Source organism: Phoca vitulina, unplaced genomic scaffold (genome assembly GCF_004348235.1).
Source record: "Phoca vitulina isolate PV1807 unplaced genomic scaffold, GSC_HSeal_1.0 scaffold14, whole genome shotgun sequence".
Classification (NCBI taxonomy): Eukaryota; Metazoa; Chordata; class Mammalia; order Carnivora; family Phocidae; genus Phoca; species Phoca vitulina.
In genome coordinates this window covers 7,207,345-7,225,976 of record NW_022589717.1, presented here as the reverse complement: position 1 = coordinate 7,225,976, position 18,632 = coordinate 7,207,345, and the positions used below count along the sequence as shown (strand labels likewise).

The window sequence follows — 18,632 nt, the reverse complement described above, 5'->3', positions numbered from 1 at the left end:
GAGGGACCGGGCGGAGCCTGCCTCCCAGAAGGGGTGCAAAGGCAAGGAGAGCGCGTGGCGCTCCGGAACCCGCGCACGCGCTGTAGTCTCACCCGGCCTTTGCGCGCGCGCGGCCGGCGCTGCATCTTTTCTTCAGGCCCGCCCCCCTCTTCTACTTCAGCAAGCGGAGGCGAGGAGCGAAAGCAGGGAAGTGTGGGGCGAGGTGGGCGGGGCGTCGCACGCGAGCGCGGCCTGCTAAAGAAGGGAGGGGGAGGGAGAGATCCAAGACATCGTTACCCCGTCAACACCCAATGGAGAGCAGGCTTGACCCCGCCCCCTCTCCTCATGTTATTGGCTGGGAGGCCCCCAGATGGGCGGGGTTGGCCGTGGGGTTGGGGAGGGCAGGGGGCGGAGAGGAGGAGGAAGGCGCTGGCGGGCAGTGATGGCGGCGGGTGATGGGGACGTGAAGCTAGGCACCCTGGGGAGTGGCAGTGAGAGCAGCAGCGACGGCAGCAGCGAGAGCCCCAGCGGCGCGGGAGCGGCAACAGAAGGGGGCGGCTGGGCGGCAGCAGTGTTGGCGCTTTTGACGGGGGGCGGGGAAATGCTGCTGAACGTGGCGCTGGTGGCGCTGGTGCTGCTGGGGGCCTACCGGCTGTGGGTGCGCTGGGGGCGGCGGGGTCTGGGCGCCGGGGCCGGAGCGGGCGAGGAGAGTCCCGCTGCCTCTCTGCCTCGCATGAAGAAGCGGGACTTCAGCTTGGAGCAGCTGCGCCAGTACGACGGGTCCCGCACCCCGCGCATCCTGCTCGCGGTCAATGGGAAAGTCTTCGACGTGACCAAAGGCAGCAAGTTCTACGGCCCGGGTGAGGAGGAGTTGGAAGGGGAGGGGGAGGACCTCCTGCAGCTCAGGTGCGACCCCCTTCTGATGGGGAGGCCCTTGGGCACTGGGTTAGTTTCCGAGCCTTCTCGACGTCTGGACCCCTGCGCCTTGGCTGCTGCACCTGGGACGGCCCGCCCCACACACACCCCTAGCCGCGGGCACCTCCAGCTTTTCCCCCCCGAAGTCCGGGTTTCAGTGTCGCCCCAGGAACCAGCTCTCAGCTTTCATCTTTCTACCATCCCGTTCCTCCACGAAGCTTTTTCTTGTGCAGAATTTTTCAAAATCCTTTCAGTTGTCGCCCGTCGCGCTGGCCCACAACCTTCCCTGAGCTTTCTGATTCCTGGGATGGGTGGGGGCAGGAGGGACGGGAGATATCTAAAGTAGGGACCCAAAGTTGTAGGCCAGGTAATTCACAGCTTTCCCTTCTTTACTCTGTTTTGCCACTGATCTCCCTTTTCTCTACTATTCCCCATAAGGCCACGTTTAGGTACACGTCGTTCCAAGTCCCCACCGTTTAGCTTGTGAAGTCTGGGCATATAAGCAACACCTCAGACTCTTTTTTTAAACCAGTTTTAGGATGGAGATGCTTTCTAAGATTAACAATGTATGTAGGATGAGGACAGACCAGAATGTAGATCTTAATAAAGACTGGCAAGGATAGTCTCCCTGAGTTTTGGGGGTGGAGCTCAACTACCCAGCAGGCGGGCCTGTCTGGTTTCTTTCTTTTCCTTTTTTTTTTTTTGATAGTAGGAAGGCAAGTATTCAAATACACGTTGATAATGACTTACTGTGTTTTCACTGAGCAGAAAAAACTTAGAAGAGCTATAAATCCACACCCCAGTGCACCAGTTCTGCAAGTTGAAGATTTTTAGAACTTTGCTTTCAGAGAACCGTGTGTGTAGGGTAGTTGGGTTAGAAACCCTTCCTTTACAATGTAGTTATAGCATACATTTCAGATTATGCTAATAAACTTCAGTTCAAACTCATGGAACCTGCTGGTATACAATAAAATCGAGTAACGTTGTACATCTTGATTATGTAGTAATTAATTCTAAGCTTAAAAAAAGTGACTACAATAAAAAATAATAAAATTAGGGACCTAGAGTGACCTGGTGTTCGAAAGAGTACATCCAAGCCTTAAAGTCAAGGGGGTTGGCAAGTCTAGAAAAATTGGTTTTCTTCTTGATTTAATCTGTTAGTACATGAGATTTATTGGCACTTGCAAATATGTACCTCTGATTTCAGTGCTTGGTGGTTGGAATATATTTTAGAAGTGCTTTGGTTTGCTGTTAAGTGGAATAGAGATAAGTAATTGGAGATTTTATGTGTTGAACTATTTCTTAGTTGCTGGTATTTTTGTGTGTAGAACTATATTCAGTTTAAGCAAGTCTGAGATAGTGCTTCTGGTTGTATAAATATGAAAAGCAAATGTCTACCTACTTAACTCCGCTGAAACAGTTAATACTTTTTTTTGTTTAAAGTATATGGGACAAGAGAATAGGGAATAGGGCCAAAGTACAGTAATTAAATGGACAAACCAAATTAAATAGTTAATTATTTTTAAATCAAGGATTTACACAGTATTTTGTACCTGAAGTTTTTTCCTCATTGATATTAAAATGTATGTGCAGAAATTAAAAATTGTGTACAGGCTTAGATTTTTAATATAGCACTTAACCAACTAAAAGATCTGCTTTTGTAGCCCCTATCTAAACTGATGATGAAACAAACAAAAGTATTAGTGCAAAGAAGCATATTAGTCCTCACACATTATGCTTTGCCACTATCTGGGAATAGCTAGGAAAGGCTGTTGTAGACACAGTTTAGCAGCCTCCAGTGGCAAATATTCTGCAACAGAAATTAAAAATTAAGATGAGAGTCAAAGATGTGATGTAGATAGCCTTCATGTGGCTGGGGCATTGAGGGAGCCCCTCAGATAACAAGGGAGAAGTCAGTTTTATTTATTTTTCTTTTTTGGGGGAGAAGTCAGTTTTAGGTTGGCTTCCACCAATTCCCAGGTCCTGATGAACAGCCTAGGGGTAATTAGTTATTTTCTAAGTATTTATTGATCAACCTAGTACAGATGTTTGGAATGTTATATTATGGAAAGGAACTTGAAAGTGGCCAGATTATCTATGGGCTTGGAATATGTTGATATTTCACATTAATAGGAGGTGTAACACTTTTTCCAAAAGTCTTAAAGCCAAATTTCTGACTATGAAACAGATATAAGTTCAGTTTGGGTTTTAATTTTTATTTTCATCCTCAAGTCAGTTGAGCACTTTGTAACAGAATAATTCAGAAGCAATGATCTTAGCCTGACAATCTTAGTAGCTTGAAAGAATGAGGTAAGAAGCCAGAAAACCTCGTTTCTATGCCTAGCCAATATCTACTCCCATTTCACAGTATTGGTCTTGGAGTTAAAAGTTTTTTTGTGAGGTTTTTTTTCCTATGTCGAAGATGCTGTTTTCTTAGTCATTTTTAAAGTTCAAGTTCTTAAAAAATTAAATATTGACAATTTAGTGGAGTAAACACATGTTGGCAAACAGTTGGCATTAACTACATTTGTCATCATTAAATTTAGTAACACTTCAGGCACTTGGCCAGCATGTGAGGAAAGTGGTCATAAAAGAAACAATGAATATGGGAGGAGAAAGGAAATAAGATTTGTTAAGCACCTACTACATCAGATCCATTAATTTGTCATCTCCACAATGCCTCAGTGAGGTTAGTAAGTATTCCTGTTCTCCGATGGGAAGTCTGAGGTGTAGGTATTTTGGGTAAATTGGCTTGGGTCATACAGACATGGCGTTCAAATCCAGATATATTTAACCACAAAGCCTATCTGTACTTCAGGTAAACTGCGTTCTGGGATAAACTTCTGGAGAATCTTACTGTTGTTTTTATATCCTCTTCTGGTTCCCATAAGGATTTAAAGCCTCAGACACGCTTTCATGGCCGTATGTTGTGCTGTCCGGTATGGTAGCCATAAACCGTATGTGGCTTTTTAATTTTAAGTTAATTAAAATTAAATATAGTTAAAATTGAGTCCCTCCATCACACTAGCCACATTTCCACTACTCAGTAGCCACATGGCTACCATGTTAGTGCACTTTATAGAGTATTTCCATCTTCCCAAAGAGTTCTGTTCAACAGCGTTGATTCTATAGGCCAAGGGAGGAGGAGGAGGAAACTCTGTTTATTGAGCTTATTATCTCATTTCATTTTCAAACAGCCCTAGGAGGTAAGTAATGTTCCCAGTTTACAAATGTGGAAACTGAAACTCAGGGAGGTTTTGCTCAAAATCACATACTCAGTGGCAAAACTAGAAATCAAACACAGTCTAACTGGCTTTACAGGCCATCCCTTCCCATTGTAGCACTACAAAATATAATTTCATATGTTTCTAGAGTCATAACAGAGTAGGAAGACTGGAACAGATAGTATAATTTTAAGTAACTTGATTTAATATTACTGCAATGAAATTCTACCAAAATAGTGTTTTTATTTATTCTTTAGAATGGCAAGAAATCATACAGTTGACCTTTCTAATAGTTTATCCTGCATTTCTGAAATTTAAATCTGTTGATTCCCCCTTATTCCATGTAGCATATTCTTTGACACAGACCGAAGCGGTATTTTCTCCAACTTACCTTTTGAATTCTACTGGAAAAGAAAAAGTCATATATAAAAGAGGTACCCCATGAGATGCCTAATATCTAGGAGGATTGGGAAAGGAGCACATGTAGCTTTCAAGTGTTTTTCCTCCTTTTTATAACTTTATCTTCGCAATGTTAACTTTTATTTATAGTTTGCAGAATTACAGTTGAAGCAAGAGTTGCAACATATAGACTAGGCCCAACCTGACCTCTTCCTTCATGGATATCCTATTGACACTACTCAGCTCTCATTCCAGCTACTTGCTTCGAGGCCAACTGGGTCTGTTTGGGCTAATGGCCATACACACCCATTACCTTTCAGTAAAATAAAAGGATCAGCTGAGTTTTCTGATGAGTTTTGATACTCTGCTCAAATTTATACTAGTTATTTCTATAATACCTACTCTGAATTCAGCATCATTCCATTGTTTTTAATCTTTGAGGGAATTGTATTTGTGTTAAATGCTAATGCTAAGTATTAAAGAATAGCTGAAAGCATATATGAAACCAGACTATGTTATTCATGCTGGAAGAAAATAGATTTAGTAACATCTGGAGTTAGCTATTCAAATTCTTTTAATAATTCTTTCAATAATCTATGACCAAGATCTCTCCTCCCCTCTGTACCCATGTTAGACATGACTAAATAACTGCTGTACCCTTAGAACCTGCATCCTGTCTCAAGATCACTAATATAGGACTTCATCTCCATTTTAAATACTAAGAAGGAGTTCTCTGGATTTCATTACACTGTTGCTTAAATAAGATGTTGTGAAAAATGAGTTAACTGAGTTTTCAAAACAGATAGGTTCCTACCTGTGTAGAGTTTATAGTATATTTGGGAAAACAGACAATAAATAAGCATTCAGCATATAATTATAATTTGTAATTAAATATTCAATGAAAGAAATAGGATATGTAATAGAGGGTAACAAAGGACTTTAGAATAGATGGTTAAGAAAGGTGCTTTATTTATATTAGTTTATCAAGAAAAGGGGGTTGATATTTAAGCAAAAACCTAAAGGAGTCAGCCATACAAAGATTGGGTGTGAGAATGTTCCGATGCCATCTAGCACTAGATCTAGAACTGATCATATTGTGTTAATCATCAGAGAAAGAAACATCCTTAACCTTTACTGATTTTGAGATTTGACTTCAGCCTTTGTTTGGTTAGTATTACCTCAGTGATTCTTTTTCCACCCTGTTTTCCACTGATCTGTGGTATGTTTTATTATCCTTTTATAATATAGCTAGATTTTTTTTAATTGAATCTAGTATCAATACTTTTTTTTTTTTTAAGATTTTATTTATTTATTTGAGAGAGAGAATGAAGGGGAGGGGTGGTGGGGCAGAGAGGGAGAAGCAGACTCCCCGCTGAGCAGGGAGCTGGACTCAGACTCGGGGCTGCATCCCAGGGCCCTGGGATCATGACCCAAATGGAAGGCAAAGGCAGGCGCTTAACTGACTGAGCCACTCAGGTGCCCCTCAACACTGTCTTTTAACAGCTTAATCAGTTTATATGTTTTCACGTTACTAATATATTTAGATATATTTCTACCTTCTTATTTAGTAATTTATCTTTGTCATACTTTGCTTTTTTCTACCTTTTTTCCTTCTCAGATTAATTTTTTTTTTAATTCTTCCACTTTTTCTCCCTACTTATTTGGATATATTCTATTTGGATATACTTATTTGGATATATTCTATTAACATTCTTTTAGTGATATCCTTAAAGTTTTTGCTATAGAAGACACTGTTCTTCTGAAGAATATAGGAATGTTAGTCAAACCTATCTGTGTGAATTAGAAAAACTCTCTTTAAGACACTTTACTGTCATTTGAGAGAATATTTCTTAATAGATATACAAAACTACCATGTACACAAATGTGGATGGTGTCCCTTGGGTTGTGTAGTATACAGCCATATGTTGTGGCCCTGGTTTAGAAAGCCTTTAATCCTTCCTTCACCCTTATTTTCTATGGTATTACTATTAGACTTGTAGTTCTACTGTATTTTTTCAAATTCCTCCCCCAAATTGATTAAAGTATTACCTTTTTTTATTGTCACCCTCATTTAAATTTACCAACATAGTTACCATTTTCTTTATTCACTGTCATTTCTTGCATCTCATTCCTTTGCTCAGGGTTCAGCTCTTATTTTAGTAAGGTATGTCCTGTAGTTTTTTCACTGATACAAAAAAAAATTCTGTCTCTATATGCCCTTATGCAGGAATAATAGTATAGGTTTTGGATATAAAACTGTAGGCTGATTGTTTTACCTTTAGATCTTCAGTAGTATTATGCCACTGTCTTCTACTTCTCTTCAAGTCTGCTTTTGGTTTATTTTCATTCCTTTGATTAATCTGTTTTTCCCTTTGTCTAGAGTTTTGCTCTTTTACTAGGATTTGCCGAGATGGGGATTTGATTTTTTTTAACATGTGCCAGACTCTACTAAAATTTGAGGATGTGTGTCATCCATTTATTTTAGAAAATTTGAACCCATTACATCTTCAATTATTGCCTCCCCCATTGTCTTCTAATAGATACACATTAGCTTTTCATTCTATCCTTCATGTCTCTTAATCTTTCCTTAATGTTCCATCTCTTAATTACTTAAAAATTTTAAGCAAACATACTATAGTTCTTTAATCTGCTTGTATTATTCTGGGGCTGCCAGTTCTCATCTGTTATATGTGCTCACTTCATGGTGGTTTGTTTCTTCATGTAGTTTATAATTTTTACTATAAAAACACATCTTCAGCAATTACAGTCTTTTTGTTTCTTGGGGATTTTTTTTCTATGCTGTTCCTTAAGCCCTGGGTTTTAGAAGTCTTCCTGTAGAGTAGCTTAGATTTATTTCTAAATAGGGCCTCATGGAAGTTTTTTTAAAAAAACTATATTTTTATTAGATAATACATATTCAGAATAGAATATTTTAAAGCATATATTGTGAAAAGTAACCCAGTGACGATGTTCCCCTTCCTAGAAGTGAGGAACCAATCTGAGTATTGTTCCAGAGCTATTATCTGTAAGTATGACCATGTGGATATGTACTCCCTGTGTACTCCCTCCATAGACACACACATACACACACACACACACACACATATATTGTTGCATATTATACAAGCCTTTACTATCTGGAGAGCCTTTCATCTCAGCATAAAAGGTCATCTTACTCTTTTGAATATATGCATATTCTATTACATGAATATATCATAATTTAACAGTCCACTATTAAGAAACATTTGTTTCCAATCTCTTATTAATACTTAGTGCTGCTATAAATATTCATGTACATGTCCTTTTACACATGTGAGTAAACTTATAAATTCCCAGAAGTAAAATCACGGATTCTTAGGGTATGGGACATTTTTTAATTTGGGTACTTACTTTTGAATTGCCCTCCAGAGAAATTGGAGCAATTTACACTTCATGAAAATGCCTATTTCTCACCCCTTTGCCAAAAATGTGATAGTAAACTTCTTGGTCTTTGTCAGTCTGAGAATTTAAAATGGTATCTCAATATTGTTTTAATTTAACAATATTTCTCTTTTTTAGTGAGGTTGGACACCTTCTGAATTTTGAGTCATTTATATTTCCTTTCCTACAAATTATCTGTTCGTATATATTTTTTTTTTTTTAAGATTTTATTTATTTATTTGACAGAGAGAAAGATAGCGAGAACAGGAACAGAAGCAGGGAGTATGGAGGAGGGAGAAGCAGGCTTCCTGCTGAGCAGGGAGCCCGATGCGGGGCTCCATCCCAGGACCCCAGGATCATGACCTGAGCCGAAGGCAGACGCTTAACGACTGAGCCACCCAGGCGCCCCTGTTCATACATTCTTTGCCACAGTTTTTCAATCATGGTATTGGTCTTAGAGATTAGGTGTTCTTCAAAAAGTGAATCAACCTTAGCTTCAAACATTTTTCCTAGTTTATTTGTCTTTTTACTTTATTTATGGTGTTTTTGTAAACCACACAGAAATTTTTGGTTTTATGTATTCAAATTTACTTCTTTTTATGGCTGCTGAGTTTTCTATCATAAGTTACTTAAAGGTTTTTTGCACTAAAAAGATTATTTTTTTTAAATACATAGTTTTTGGAGCACGTGGGTGGCTCAGTCATTAAGTGTCTGCCTTCAGCTCAGGTCATGATCCCAGGGTCCTGGGATTGAGCCCCGCATCGGGCTCCCTGCTCCACGGGAGGCCTGCTTCTCCCTCTCCCACTCCCCCTGCTTGTGTTCCCTCTCTCGCTGTGTCTCTCTCTGTCAAATAAATAAATAAAATCTTTTAAAAAAATATGTAGTTTTTTTTAAATACTTTTATGGTTTGGGTTTTTTAGTTCCATTTGGAATTTATTTTAAGATGTGAAATAAGGATTTTTACAGAAAATTACTTAATTACCCCAACTATTTATAGAATAATTTTTCCCCCAACACTTGCAGTATTACTTTTATTGTTCTCTAAATTCCAATAGATATTTAAGTCCATGCTATTTCTTTTTTTTATCACATTAACATTCATAGTTTATTAATCCTCTCATGAAAAATCTGCACAACCACCACAGATAAAGCCACTGCCGTATCTTGACTCCTTCTCTTGTCCAATCTCCAGCTCACATTTTGCCAGCACCAACATGGGCTTTTGCAGTCCCCCTGACTTTCTTCATTCTGTTCTTGCCTTCCTTTCGCTGTTTTCTTGATGTCTTTTTCTTCTCATACCAGCCATGTCTTGCCAGTCTGTGTTTAGGTTCATGTTTTTGTTGTTGCATAATCCAAAGAATCATAAATCATGCCAAAGCCAGTTGTCTTGCCACCACCAAGATGGGTTCCGAATCCAAATACAAGTATGACATCTGGTGTGGTCTTGTACATTTTGGCTATTTTTTTCCCAAATACTGTTGCCTTTCTGGGGTGAAGGACATCAATGACCATCTGTTTCCACCGAAGTAGTCGGTTGGTCATGAACTTCCTGGTCTAGATAGTTACTGTGTTGTTCATGATGGTGGCCAAGCTTCAAGCAGCTGGGGAGGAAAAGAGCAAGTCCATGCTATTTCTTCACCTTAGAATTCTCATTCTCTGGTGGCTGTGTAAACTCAGTCCCCACTCCCACATCTGGCACAGGCCTGGGATTTTAATTTTTCAGTCTTCCTGGTCCCCACCCTAGCCATAAGCCCTGGGGCCAAGGCCACTGAGCTGAACCCACAGTATTGCTGACAGCTTTCTAGTTTGAATTTCAGAAACAAGATTGAGTTGGGGAAAGTATTTTACCTGCCTAAAGTTAGGGCCAAACTAGATAGATACTTGCCCCATTTTATACCAATGCCTCTAAGATTTGCCCATTGTTAAATGTTGGTTGAAGCCTCTAGAACCCAGGTATCTTGGCTTCTTGAGGAGTATTCTTTCATTTTGACCACACTATCTTCTCTCTAAAAGTCTTGGGACTTCCTAAATCTAAATATAAAAAAAATAATATTTATTACTTGGATTTCTTTTAATCACTTTTACATTATTGCTTCATTTATTCCAAGGCCCATTGTGATCTTATTTGGAATAAATTACTCAAATACCAAGTATAATTAGGTTTTTTTTTAAGTTGTTTTAATAATCACAAAAGACTATTGTCAAAACAGGCCAGAAAACTAGGGTGTTTATGAACTTTAATGGATTACAGTTTGTCCCTGAGAACTATGGTTTTTATACCATGGAAATAACTGAACTATTCATTCTGGAATTTTCTCCTCTTCATAAATACTAATGTAGCTACACAGTCATCCTAATAATCACAGAATTATCTGTGAACATATTTTAGATATTTTATTTCCTCCCGGAATTTTCTGTTCGTTAAATTACTCTTTAAAACATTTTCTTACAGTGACCATATGTTTTTGCCTTTTCAAAAATATGTTACCCCAGGGGCACCTGGGTGGCTCAGCCATTAAGCGTCTGCCTTCAGCTCAGGTCATGATCCCAGGGTCTTGGGATGGAGCCTGGCATCGGGCTCCCTGCTCCGCAGGAAGCCTGCCTCTCCCTCTCCCACTCTCCTTGCTTGTGTTCCCTCTCTCGCTATCTCTCTCTGTCAAATAAATAAATAAAATCTTTAAAAAAAAAAATGTTACCCCATTCTACCTGATTTTATTAAAGTAAGCAGTTTCAGGATACACTAACTAGTAGATTTATTGAATTTTGAACTTTAAAAATCTGTGCCGCAGGTTGTGTTAACTCTCAGAGTATTAATGAAATCTGAATTCTAGTATAATGTCATTTTGATATATTTAATATTTTTGAAAGATTTACTTTGGGGTGCCTTGGTGGCTCAGTCGGTTAAGCATCTGCCTTCCACCTAGGTCATGATCCCAGGGACCTGGGATTAAGCCTGCATTGGGCTCCCTGCTCAGCGGGGAGTCTGCCTCTCCTTGTCCCTCTGCCCTCCTTCCCACCACCCCCACTCATGCGCTCCCTCAAATAAATAAATAAAATCTTCTTTTAAAAAAAAGATTTGTTAAAATGATGTCTTAGAACATTTGTTATATAAGTATATTTAAGAGAAACTGCTTTGGTTGAATAATTGCTGTTCATTTTTTGTAGCAATTTTATTGAAATTGTAAATCCACTTTTATATCAGCATTATATTATAGTCTTTGATAAAGCAACAGAATATAATTCCCTTAGCTATTACTGAAATGTTAATGTCTAAATGAGCCTTAATAGTCAAAATAACAGTTTATATAAGCTGGCCTTACCAAAAGACTTAGTACCATTTAAAATTTGCTTTCCTTGGGTAGTTCTGTTATTTTAGTATTATGGATAGGCAAGTACGGTTATCAAAATACTGGAATCCGTAACATTTATGTTTGTTGTATAAGGGGGTAGTGGAATGGGGAGGTATTACTGGCTTCTCAGATAACGCTTCTGGTTGAATTATGAATGCAGAGAAATGTACTTTATGTAGACCTCAGATCCTCCTTTCTCTGAGCACATCTGTCCAGTTCCGATTCTAGTTGTTAATGTTCTTTATGGTCTTACGGGAAAAAGTAAAGAAAACTGTTCCAAAAAGACCTTTTCAGAAGTTAAATGCTTCCTGAGGGAAATCCTAAAATGTGGAGAAGACAGCTTAATATAGTTTAGAGGGTGGGGCAGTACATTAATCACTGAATCATTATTTTCTATTCAAGAGTTAATAAAACATTATTTTGCCTAGAATGGGGATGGTTGTTGACTCTAGTTCACTCTTAGTAAATCGGCCATCTAAAACCAAAAAAAGAACATGTTTTATGAAGTTTCGTTTTTACATTTATTAAGTGTTGAGGTCTCCTTAGAGAAATTGGCAGAGAATTTTATTAGAGAATGCATTGGTACATAATCAATATACTCAAAGATGGAGGATTTTCTGGTTGCTGTTTTTTATAATGATCATCTTTTCTTCTCTCCTTTTTACCATTGAGATGTGTTTAATGATTTATACTCTGAAGTACACTGAAGTAGATTGACTTTTGCAGGCCAGGGAGGTAAATATTATAACAAAATGATAAGAAAAGCTGTCGGTGTATACAGCTTTTTTGTTAATTCTCTTTCATTTTGATTTAACAGGTATTCCAAAGTGTCTATTCCCCTGAAATTTTGTAATTAATGAAATGCTCCAATTTTCAGGGTTGTCATTCCATCTTTGGGTTTGTGGATCCTCTGTTTTCTCAAGTGTATTGTGTTTGGGGTAGAAAAGTAGAGATAGTACTTCCCAAGTCTGGTGGTCATTTTAGGCAAGTTACTGAATGTCTCTGCTCCTTTTCACCTGCCCGGTGGACAAAAATTGTTCCTTCCCCTTTGCAAGACTGTGAGAGAGGAAAGTCACATGCTAGAAAGTTCTTTAAAAGGTTGAAAACTATCGTTTTACATTGGTAGGTTTTTATAGCCCTGATCAATTTTATTTTTTCTTTTGTGTGTATGACTCATCGCTGTTTTAAGTTTGTCAGCATTGCTTTGTTTTGGGGAAAAAAAAAATCATAGTAGTTCTATCTATCTAATTTATCTGTTTATCTATCTATCTATTTATGGCCTCCATCTGGGGAAAAACAGCTATTGGCACAAAGCATGTGGAGTTATGCAAAAGAAAAAAAAAAAACACAACTACTTTTCTTTTCCCTAGAGACTGTTCTTGCTTAATTTTCAAAGTTAATATTTCTCTAAAATAATTAATTCCAATTTAAGGAACAATATTGAATTTTTTTCTTAAATGCTTAATACCCTTTGCAAGGTGAATTGATATAATGGGCAATAGTTTGAAGGTTATAAATGTTGGCCAATTGTAAATAGTGTCCCAGTTTCTTATATAGAAGACAAATTTAAAAGTTTAAAATGGTAGCCTAAGTGTATACTAATAGGAATATGATTAAATTTTAGGTATATTCATTCAGTAAGAAAATATATAACCATTAAATGGTAATTGTGAATGTCACCTAATATTAAGGAGCAATATGGAAAATACTTGGGATAAAAAAGTACTTTACTAGGAAGAATTACCTTTATTTTCATGTTAATGTAAGTGGTACCTAGTAATACCTAGTAATGCTACTTTTTAAATTTATCGCAAATGCCACTTCTGGTTCCATGCCTTAAACTTTGCAGACAATGGCTTTCTTAGACCTGATGAACTTTATGGTGCACTGCTTTCTGTAACTCAAATTAATGTTCATAAATGTTTAGATTATTGTCCATTTAAGTAGATTTTGAAGTTTCCTAAATGTTTTCAAATATGAATATGGGTATAATCATTACTCATTTAAAAATTAAGGAATTTCTAGGTTTTTTTCTTGTTTACTTCTCCTTAGAAAGTATTTTATTTTGTTAACTGGACAATAAGCTCTCTTACCACTCTGTTGCTCATAATAGTAATTCTGGTTTTAAAATTATTTTCTCTAAATTACTTTTGTCATATACAGAAAACTAGCCTCAGGAAAAAAAATTTTTTATTTTGTAAAATTAGGTGTTTTGGAAATCTTTTTTTAAGTAATCTCTACACCCAACGTGGGGCTCGAACTCATGACCCTGAGATCAAGAGTCGCATGCTCTTCTGACTGAGCCAGCCAGACACCACTTAATTTTTAAACCAACATTTTAAACAGAAAAACTTTATGATCTGCTCTGCGGCCTAACGTGAAGACAGAAGTAACTCTCAAAAGATTTTTATTATAAAAATAATTTTTTAACAAATATACAACCAAAATCAGAAACAGACCCATAAATACAGAGAACAAACTGCTGGTTGCCAGAGGGGAGACGCCTGAGGGGATTGCCAAAATGTGTGAAGGGCACTGGGAGATACAGGCTTCCAGTCATGGAATGAATTAATCGTAGGGGTGAAAGGTACAGCATAGGGAATTAGTCAATGGTATTGTAACAGTGCTGTATGGTAACATATGGTAGCTACACTTGCGGTGAGCATAGCATAATGTATCGAGTTGTCAAATCACTATGTTGTACACCTGAAACTAATATATAACATTATATGTCAACTCTACTTCAATTAATAATAATAAAGAAAAGTAGTAGTAGTAATAACAATAATAATTTTCTAAATAGCCAGACTTTACCAGTTATATGAGGTAAAATTTTTTCTTCCATTCCCCAGAAAAGATTGCCACTGTTCAGTGTTTGGTCTGTATTCTTCCTGGTGTTTTTCACAGATACACAAACAGATGTATGTGTATTTTTTTAATTCAAAGCAAATCATACGCTATATATACATACTCTTCTGAATTGCTCTTTTCAGTTACTCTATTATGAACTTCTGTCTGTATATACATATGGAGATAGTTCATTCTTGTTGATAGTTTTGTACTATTATTACATTAAATTAATGTACTATAATTTAACCAGTTTCTTGATAGGGAGAATTAGGTTGTTTCAGTTTTATTATATGTTTTAAAGAACTGAAGTGTCTTTTTTATCATGTATTTGGGTGGAGATTTTGCTTACCATAAGGGAATCTGTTTAAAGGATCAAAATCGAGAGTTACTCCTTATTTGAAATTGCAGCTAATATTTTGGAAGAAATTTACTATGTTTCTATTTTATGCCAGCCATGTGCTAGGCATTGAGTACTGACCTGAGCAAGACAACTGCTGCTCTCAAGGACAGACTTTGGGAATGGCTCATTTCTGTCAGCATAAAAATCATGCCATTCCTCCCTAGGGAGGGTGGTTCCTAATTCCTTGGACAAAAAGCTAATCATTTTGTGTCACTCAGAACTGTTGGGGTGCCTGGGTGGCTCAGTTGGCTAAGCGTCCAATTCTTGATTTCGGCTCAGGGCGTGATCTCAGGGTCGTGAGATCAAGCCCCACATCGGGCTCAGCACTGAGTTTATAACCTGCTTAGGATTCCCTGCCCCCTCCCCCACCACTCCTCACACTCTACTCCCCCCAAAAATAAAAATAATAAAAACTTAAAAAATAAAAACTGTTCCTTATAGCCACATCTCCTGTTTCGCAAGAGCTGTGACAAATGAAAACCATTGTTTAATGACTTTTCATAGTTTATATAGGTAATTGTGAGTATATTCTGGTAGTCAGGTGATACTTATTTTGAAAATGGGTCATATTTCTGATAAAACCAATCATTCAGCAAAGACCTGTTGAGGATGTGCATGTGCTGTGCATTGAACTAGTCACTGGGGGTACAAAGATGATACAGTCTCTGCTTTCATATGACCTACTTTGAAAAAGAGAAAGAAAAATATTTTAGATCCACAGTTGACTTGAGTCTTTAACAAATGCTTATCTAGTGGATGTTCTGTTGATTATTTTTAGATGCCACAATTAATTAACAGTAATCAGTGAAGCATTATCTCCCCTCAACAAACCAGCTTCCAAACCTAACTGCTTAAGTTTCCTCTTCTCCCCAATATGTTATAGTCTTCAACTTTGAATACAAGTTTTGAGGTATTTAAATTTCAGAGAAAAACTTTACTTTGTTCTATAGGCAGATTTCCAAGAAGTTTCTTCTCATTTTCCCATTTAGTATCTGTCATGTTTTAAAAATTAAGGCTGTGTACCAAATATGAGTCATTATCAGGTTTCTTTTATTTCACTTTTTCCTTTGAGGCATTCTAAAATAATGTTAAGGTAATGTCAGTAATTTCTTCTTTTCCCCCCCCAGCCGGTCCATATGGAATATTTGCTGGTAGGGATGCCTCCAGAGGACTGGCGACATTTTGCCTAGATAAAGATGCACTTAAAGATGAATATGATGATCTCTCAGACTTGAATGCTGTACAAATGGAGAGTGTTCGAGAATGGGAAATGCAGTTTAAAGGTACCTTCATTTTGTCGGGTTCTTCGGAAATATTAAATTTATGGCCAAAGAAAGTGTATACTATGTCACATTCCTTAAGAGCCTAAGGATATCTCTTTTCATCACCATCATTATTTGATGATAAAAAAGCTAAGTATGAAAATGATTGTAACATATTATTATTATTTAAAAATTCATATTTAAAAGTTGACTTGTTACAACCTATAAGTCTAACAAAAACTGTGACACCTTTAGTCTTATAAGGCTTTTTAATTAAGATAGAGTATTTTTAAATATAGGCTTCTATTTAAAACTGAATTTATTTTGGATATTGATACTATAATTTATTCCAAAATGATTTTATTGATCTTACTCTCAAACCATAAAGAAAAAATATCTTTCCCCTTTATTATACCCTCATGGCATCCGTTATTACCTCCTATGTGACAATCCAGATAGCTATTTATGTGACCTCTGCATCCCTTGGAAACACTTCTGGTTCTTCTGGCTTCTTGGCACTTGAACCAGTTCTCCTGTAGGAAGCAGTCCTCCTATCTTATCCTCCTGGTTTGTCAGTTAATTCACTTAACCTAGGTTCAGATTCCTGACCAAGAAATAACTAAATATGGATCACCTTGGACACCACAGTGTTCTAAATTAATACCTGGTAACATGAAACAAACAATATTAACAGAGATGTAAGAAGAGAGTTTGATAGGAGAAAGAATAATGGTATGACTGGAGCCACACACTGAGATCTCAAAGAACACAGGATAATAAGTAACAAATGACTTTGCTTTTCATTTGGTTTATTTTCCTGGAGAGTAGTAGCCTATGTCACCTTTTCTTCCCAAATATATCTTCTGGTTGGATCTCCTTATCATGAGCTCTAAGTGATTCTGATGAAATGTCCTTGGTTAAGAGCTGGTATATATGGAACACTCTCCTGCAAAGCACAGTCCCCAAGCTTTGTAAATTCCTTAATCCCATTTTCTTTTGTTCAAGCCTTACATGAGTACAAAGACCAGCCACGGTGAACAATAGGAACAACTTAGCCTATTCTATATAATTTTAAAAGAGGCAAACACCTTCCCCACTGTATAATGGAATAGCGAAACGAATTTGATCACTACTGATTTTCTTTTGATGTATTTTTCAGAAAAATATGATTATGTAGGCAGACTCCTAAAACCAGGGGAAGAACCATCAGAATATACAGATGAAGAAGATACCAAGGATCACAATAAACAGGATTGAACTTTGTAAACAACCAAAGTCAGGGGCCTTCAGAACTGCAATTCTTATTACTCCCTTTCACAGAATGTCCAGCATCTTTGGGTTCGGTTCACCTGCTGCAAAAACATTCAACAGATTGTATACAAGCTAAATGAGTCTCACTATGAAGATCTGAATCCTAGACATTATTCATGCTGCCAAACTCATTTATTGCAGGTGTTTGTAATGTCTGGTGGGGCTTCATCATCCTGAAAAGGAGGAAACAGGGACTTTTTTAAAGAGCAAGAAGGTCACAAGGTTACTTTTTCCTTCCTTGCTTCCTCCCTCCCTCCTACCCTCCTTCCCTCCCTTCCTTCCTCTTTTTTTTTTTTTTTTTTTTAAATCAAAGACAACCAGATATGTATTTGCTACATAAGTGTACAAATCTCAAGAACAGCAAGGGATTCATGTGCTGTGTTCTTGTTTTAGCTTTGAGGGAAGAGACTTGGGCAGGAGAGGTTGGGGGTGCACATCAATTTGAGTAGTTTAGGTTACTGAAACATTAAAATGTGAATTCCCAAACTTTTCTTTTTGGGTTTTGTCAGGGAAAAGAAAAATACCTTTATTTCTAAGAAATTAAGAGAAGGGATTTCAAGTGGATCTAAGTCAAAGCTAATTCCCCAATAGTAAGATCATTTGAAACTAGTTTTTATCCCTTCCCTTCCCCTGTTGATCAAATCAATATTAATTGTGCCTTATTTCACTTATATAGACTTGAATTATTTTAGGGAAAGCCCCTATGTGAATTCAGAAGTCACTACAAGCAGCATTGAGACTGAAGTTGGGATATTCTGTTGACCGCAAAACCTTGAAGTCATTCTGTGTATATAGAATGTAAAAGGAATATTCAGTGTTACTGCCACATATGTTAATATACACAATCTTAATTAGCATTGTAATGGCCAAATGCATTCCCTCATGCTTTTTCTCTTTAAAAAAAAATTGAAAAACAAATCAACTCTGTCCCCCAACAGCTGCCTAACTTTAGGAGTCTGACCCTCACATCTCATTGGTGTGGGTGCATGGGACCGTAGTATGGATGTTGTATGGGTGTGTCTGAATGTGTGTGAGAGCGCCTTGGAAGGGACTCTGCAGATACTGTAAATACCAGTACCGTTTTAATAAAGCATGTACAATAAACCAAAATAAGCTTGAGTTGGACTTTATATACAAACTGTAAGCCAGTGCATTATGATATGGTAGTCAGGATTGTGCATTTGATTCAAGATAAGGAAAAATCTTGGAAATGAAAAGCAGGCACTGGTTAAACAAGTTGTACACATTGTACCACATTCACTGTAACTTTAGGAAGAAATTCCACTTTGTGGAGCATTCTCAAGAGATCTGAGATTATTCAGGTAAGAATTGATATATAAAAATGTACATATTTTTACTTTATATTTTGATGCCAACTGATTATACTAGAAGTAATAGCACCAGATGGTAGTTACTGAACACAAAATAATAAAGGATATTCTACTGATAGGTACTGAATCCTTCTATTGTTCGTTTGTAAAAGCCCTATATGTCGGTTACTTGATTTCATCATGACTACTTA

The 18,632-nt window shown here is 37.4% G+C and overlaps 1 protein-coding gene across 1 annotated transcript; it reads left to right on the top strand.

Moving 5' to 3' along the window:
* Positions 1-363: 363 nt before the first annotated feature.
* On the top strand, positions 364-18,007 carry PGRMC2 (progesterone receptor membrane component 2). Its single transcript, XM_032412826.1, has 3 exons — positions 364-839; positions 15,665-15,820; positions 16,959-18,007. Exons 1-3 carry the CDS (start codon positions 422-424, stop codon positions 17,054-17,056), a joined length of 672 nt encoding a protein of 223 aa, XP_032268717.1. The 5' UTR covers positions 364-421; the 3' UTR covers positions 17,057-18,007.
* The last annotated feature ends 625 nt before the right edge of the window (positions 18,008-18,632 follow it).

Coding starts and splice junctions, on each gene's coding strand:
- PGRMC2 (XM_032412826.1), top strand. CDS start 422: ATGGCGGCGGGTGATGGGGACGTGAAGCTAGGCACCCTGGGGAGTGGC. Junction 840..15,664: donor CAGCAAGTTCTACGGCCCGG/GTGAGGAGGAGT, acceptor TTCCCCCCCCAG/CCGGTCCATATGGAATATTT. Junction 15,821..16,958: donor ATGGGAAATGCAGTTTAAAG/GTACCTTCATTT, acceptor TGTATTTTTCAG/AAAAATATGATTATGTAGGC.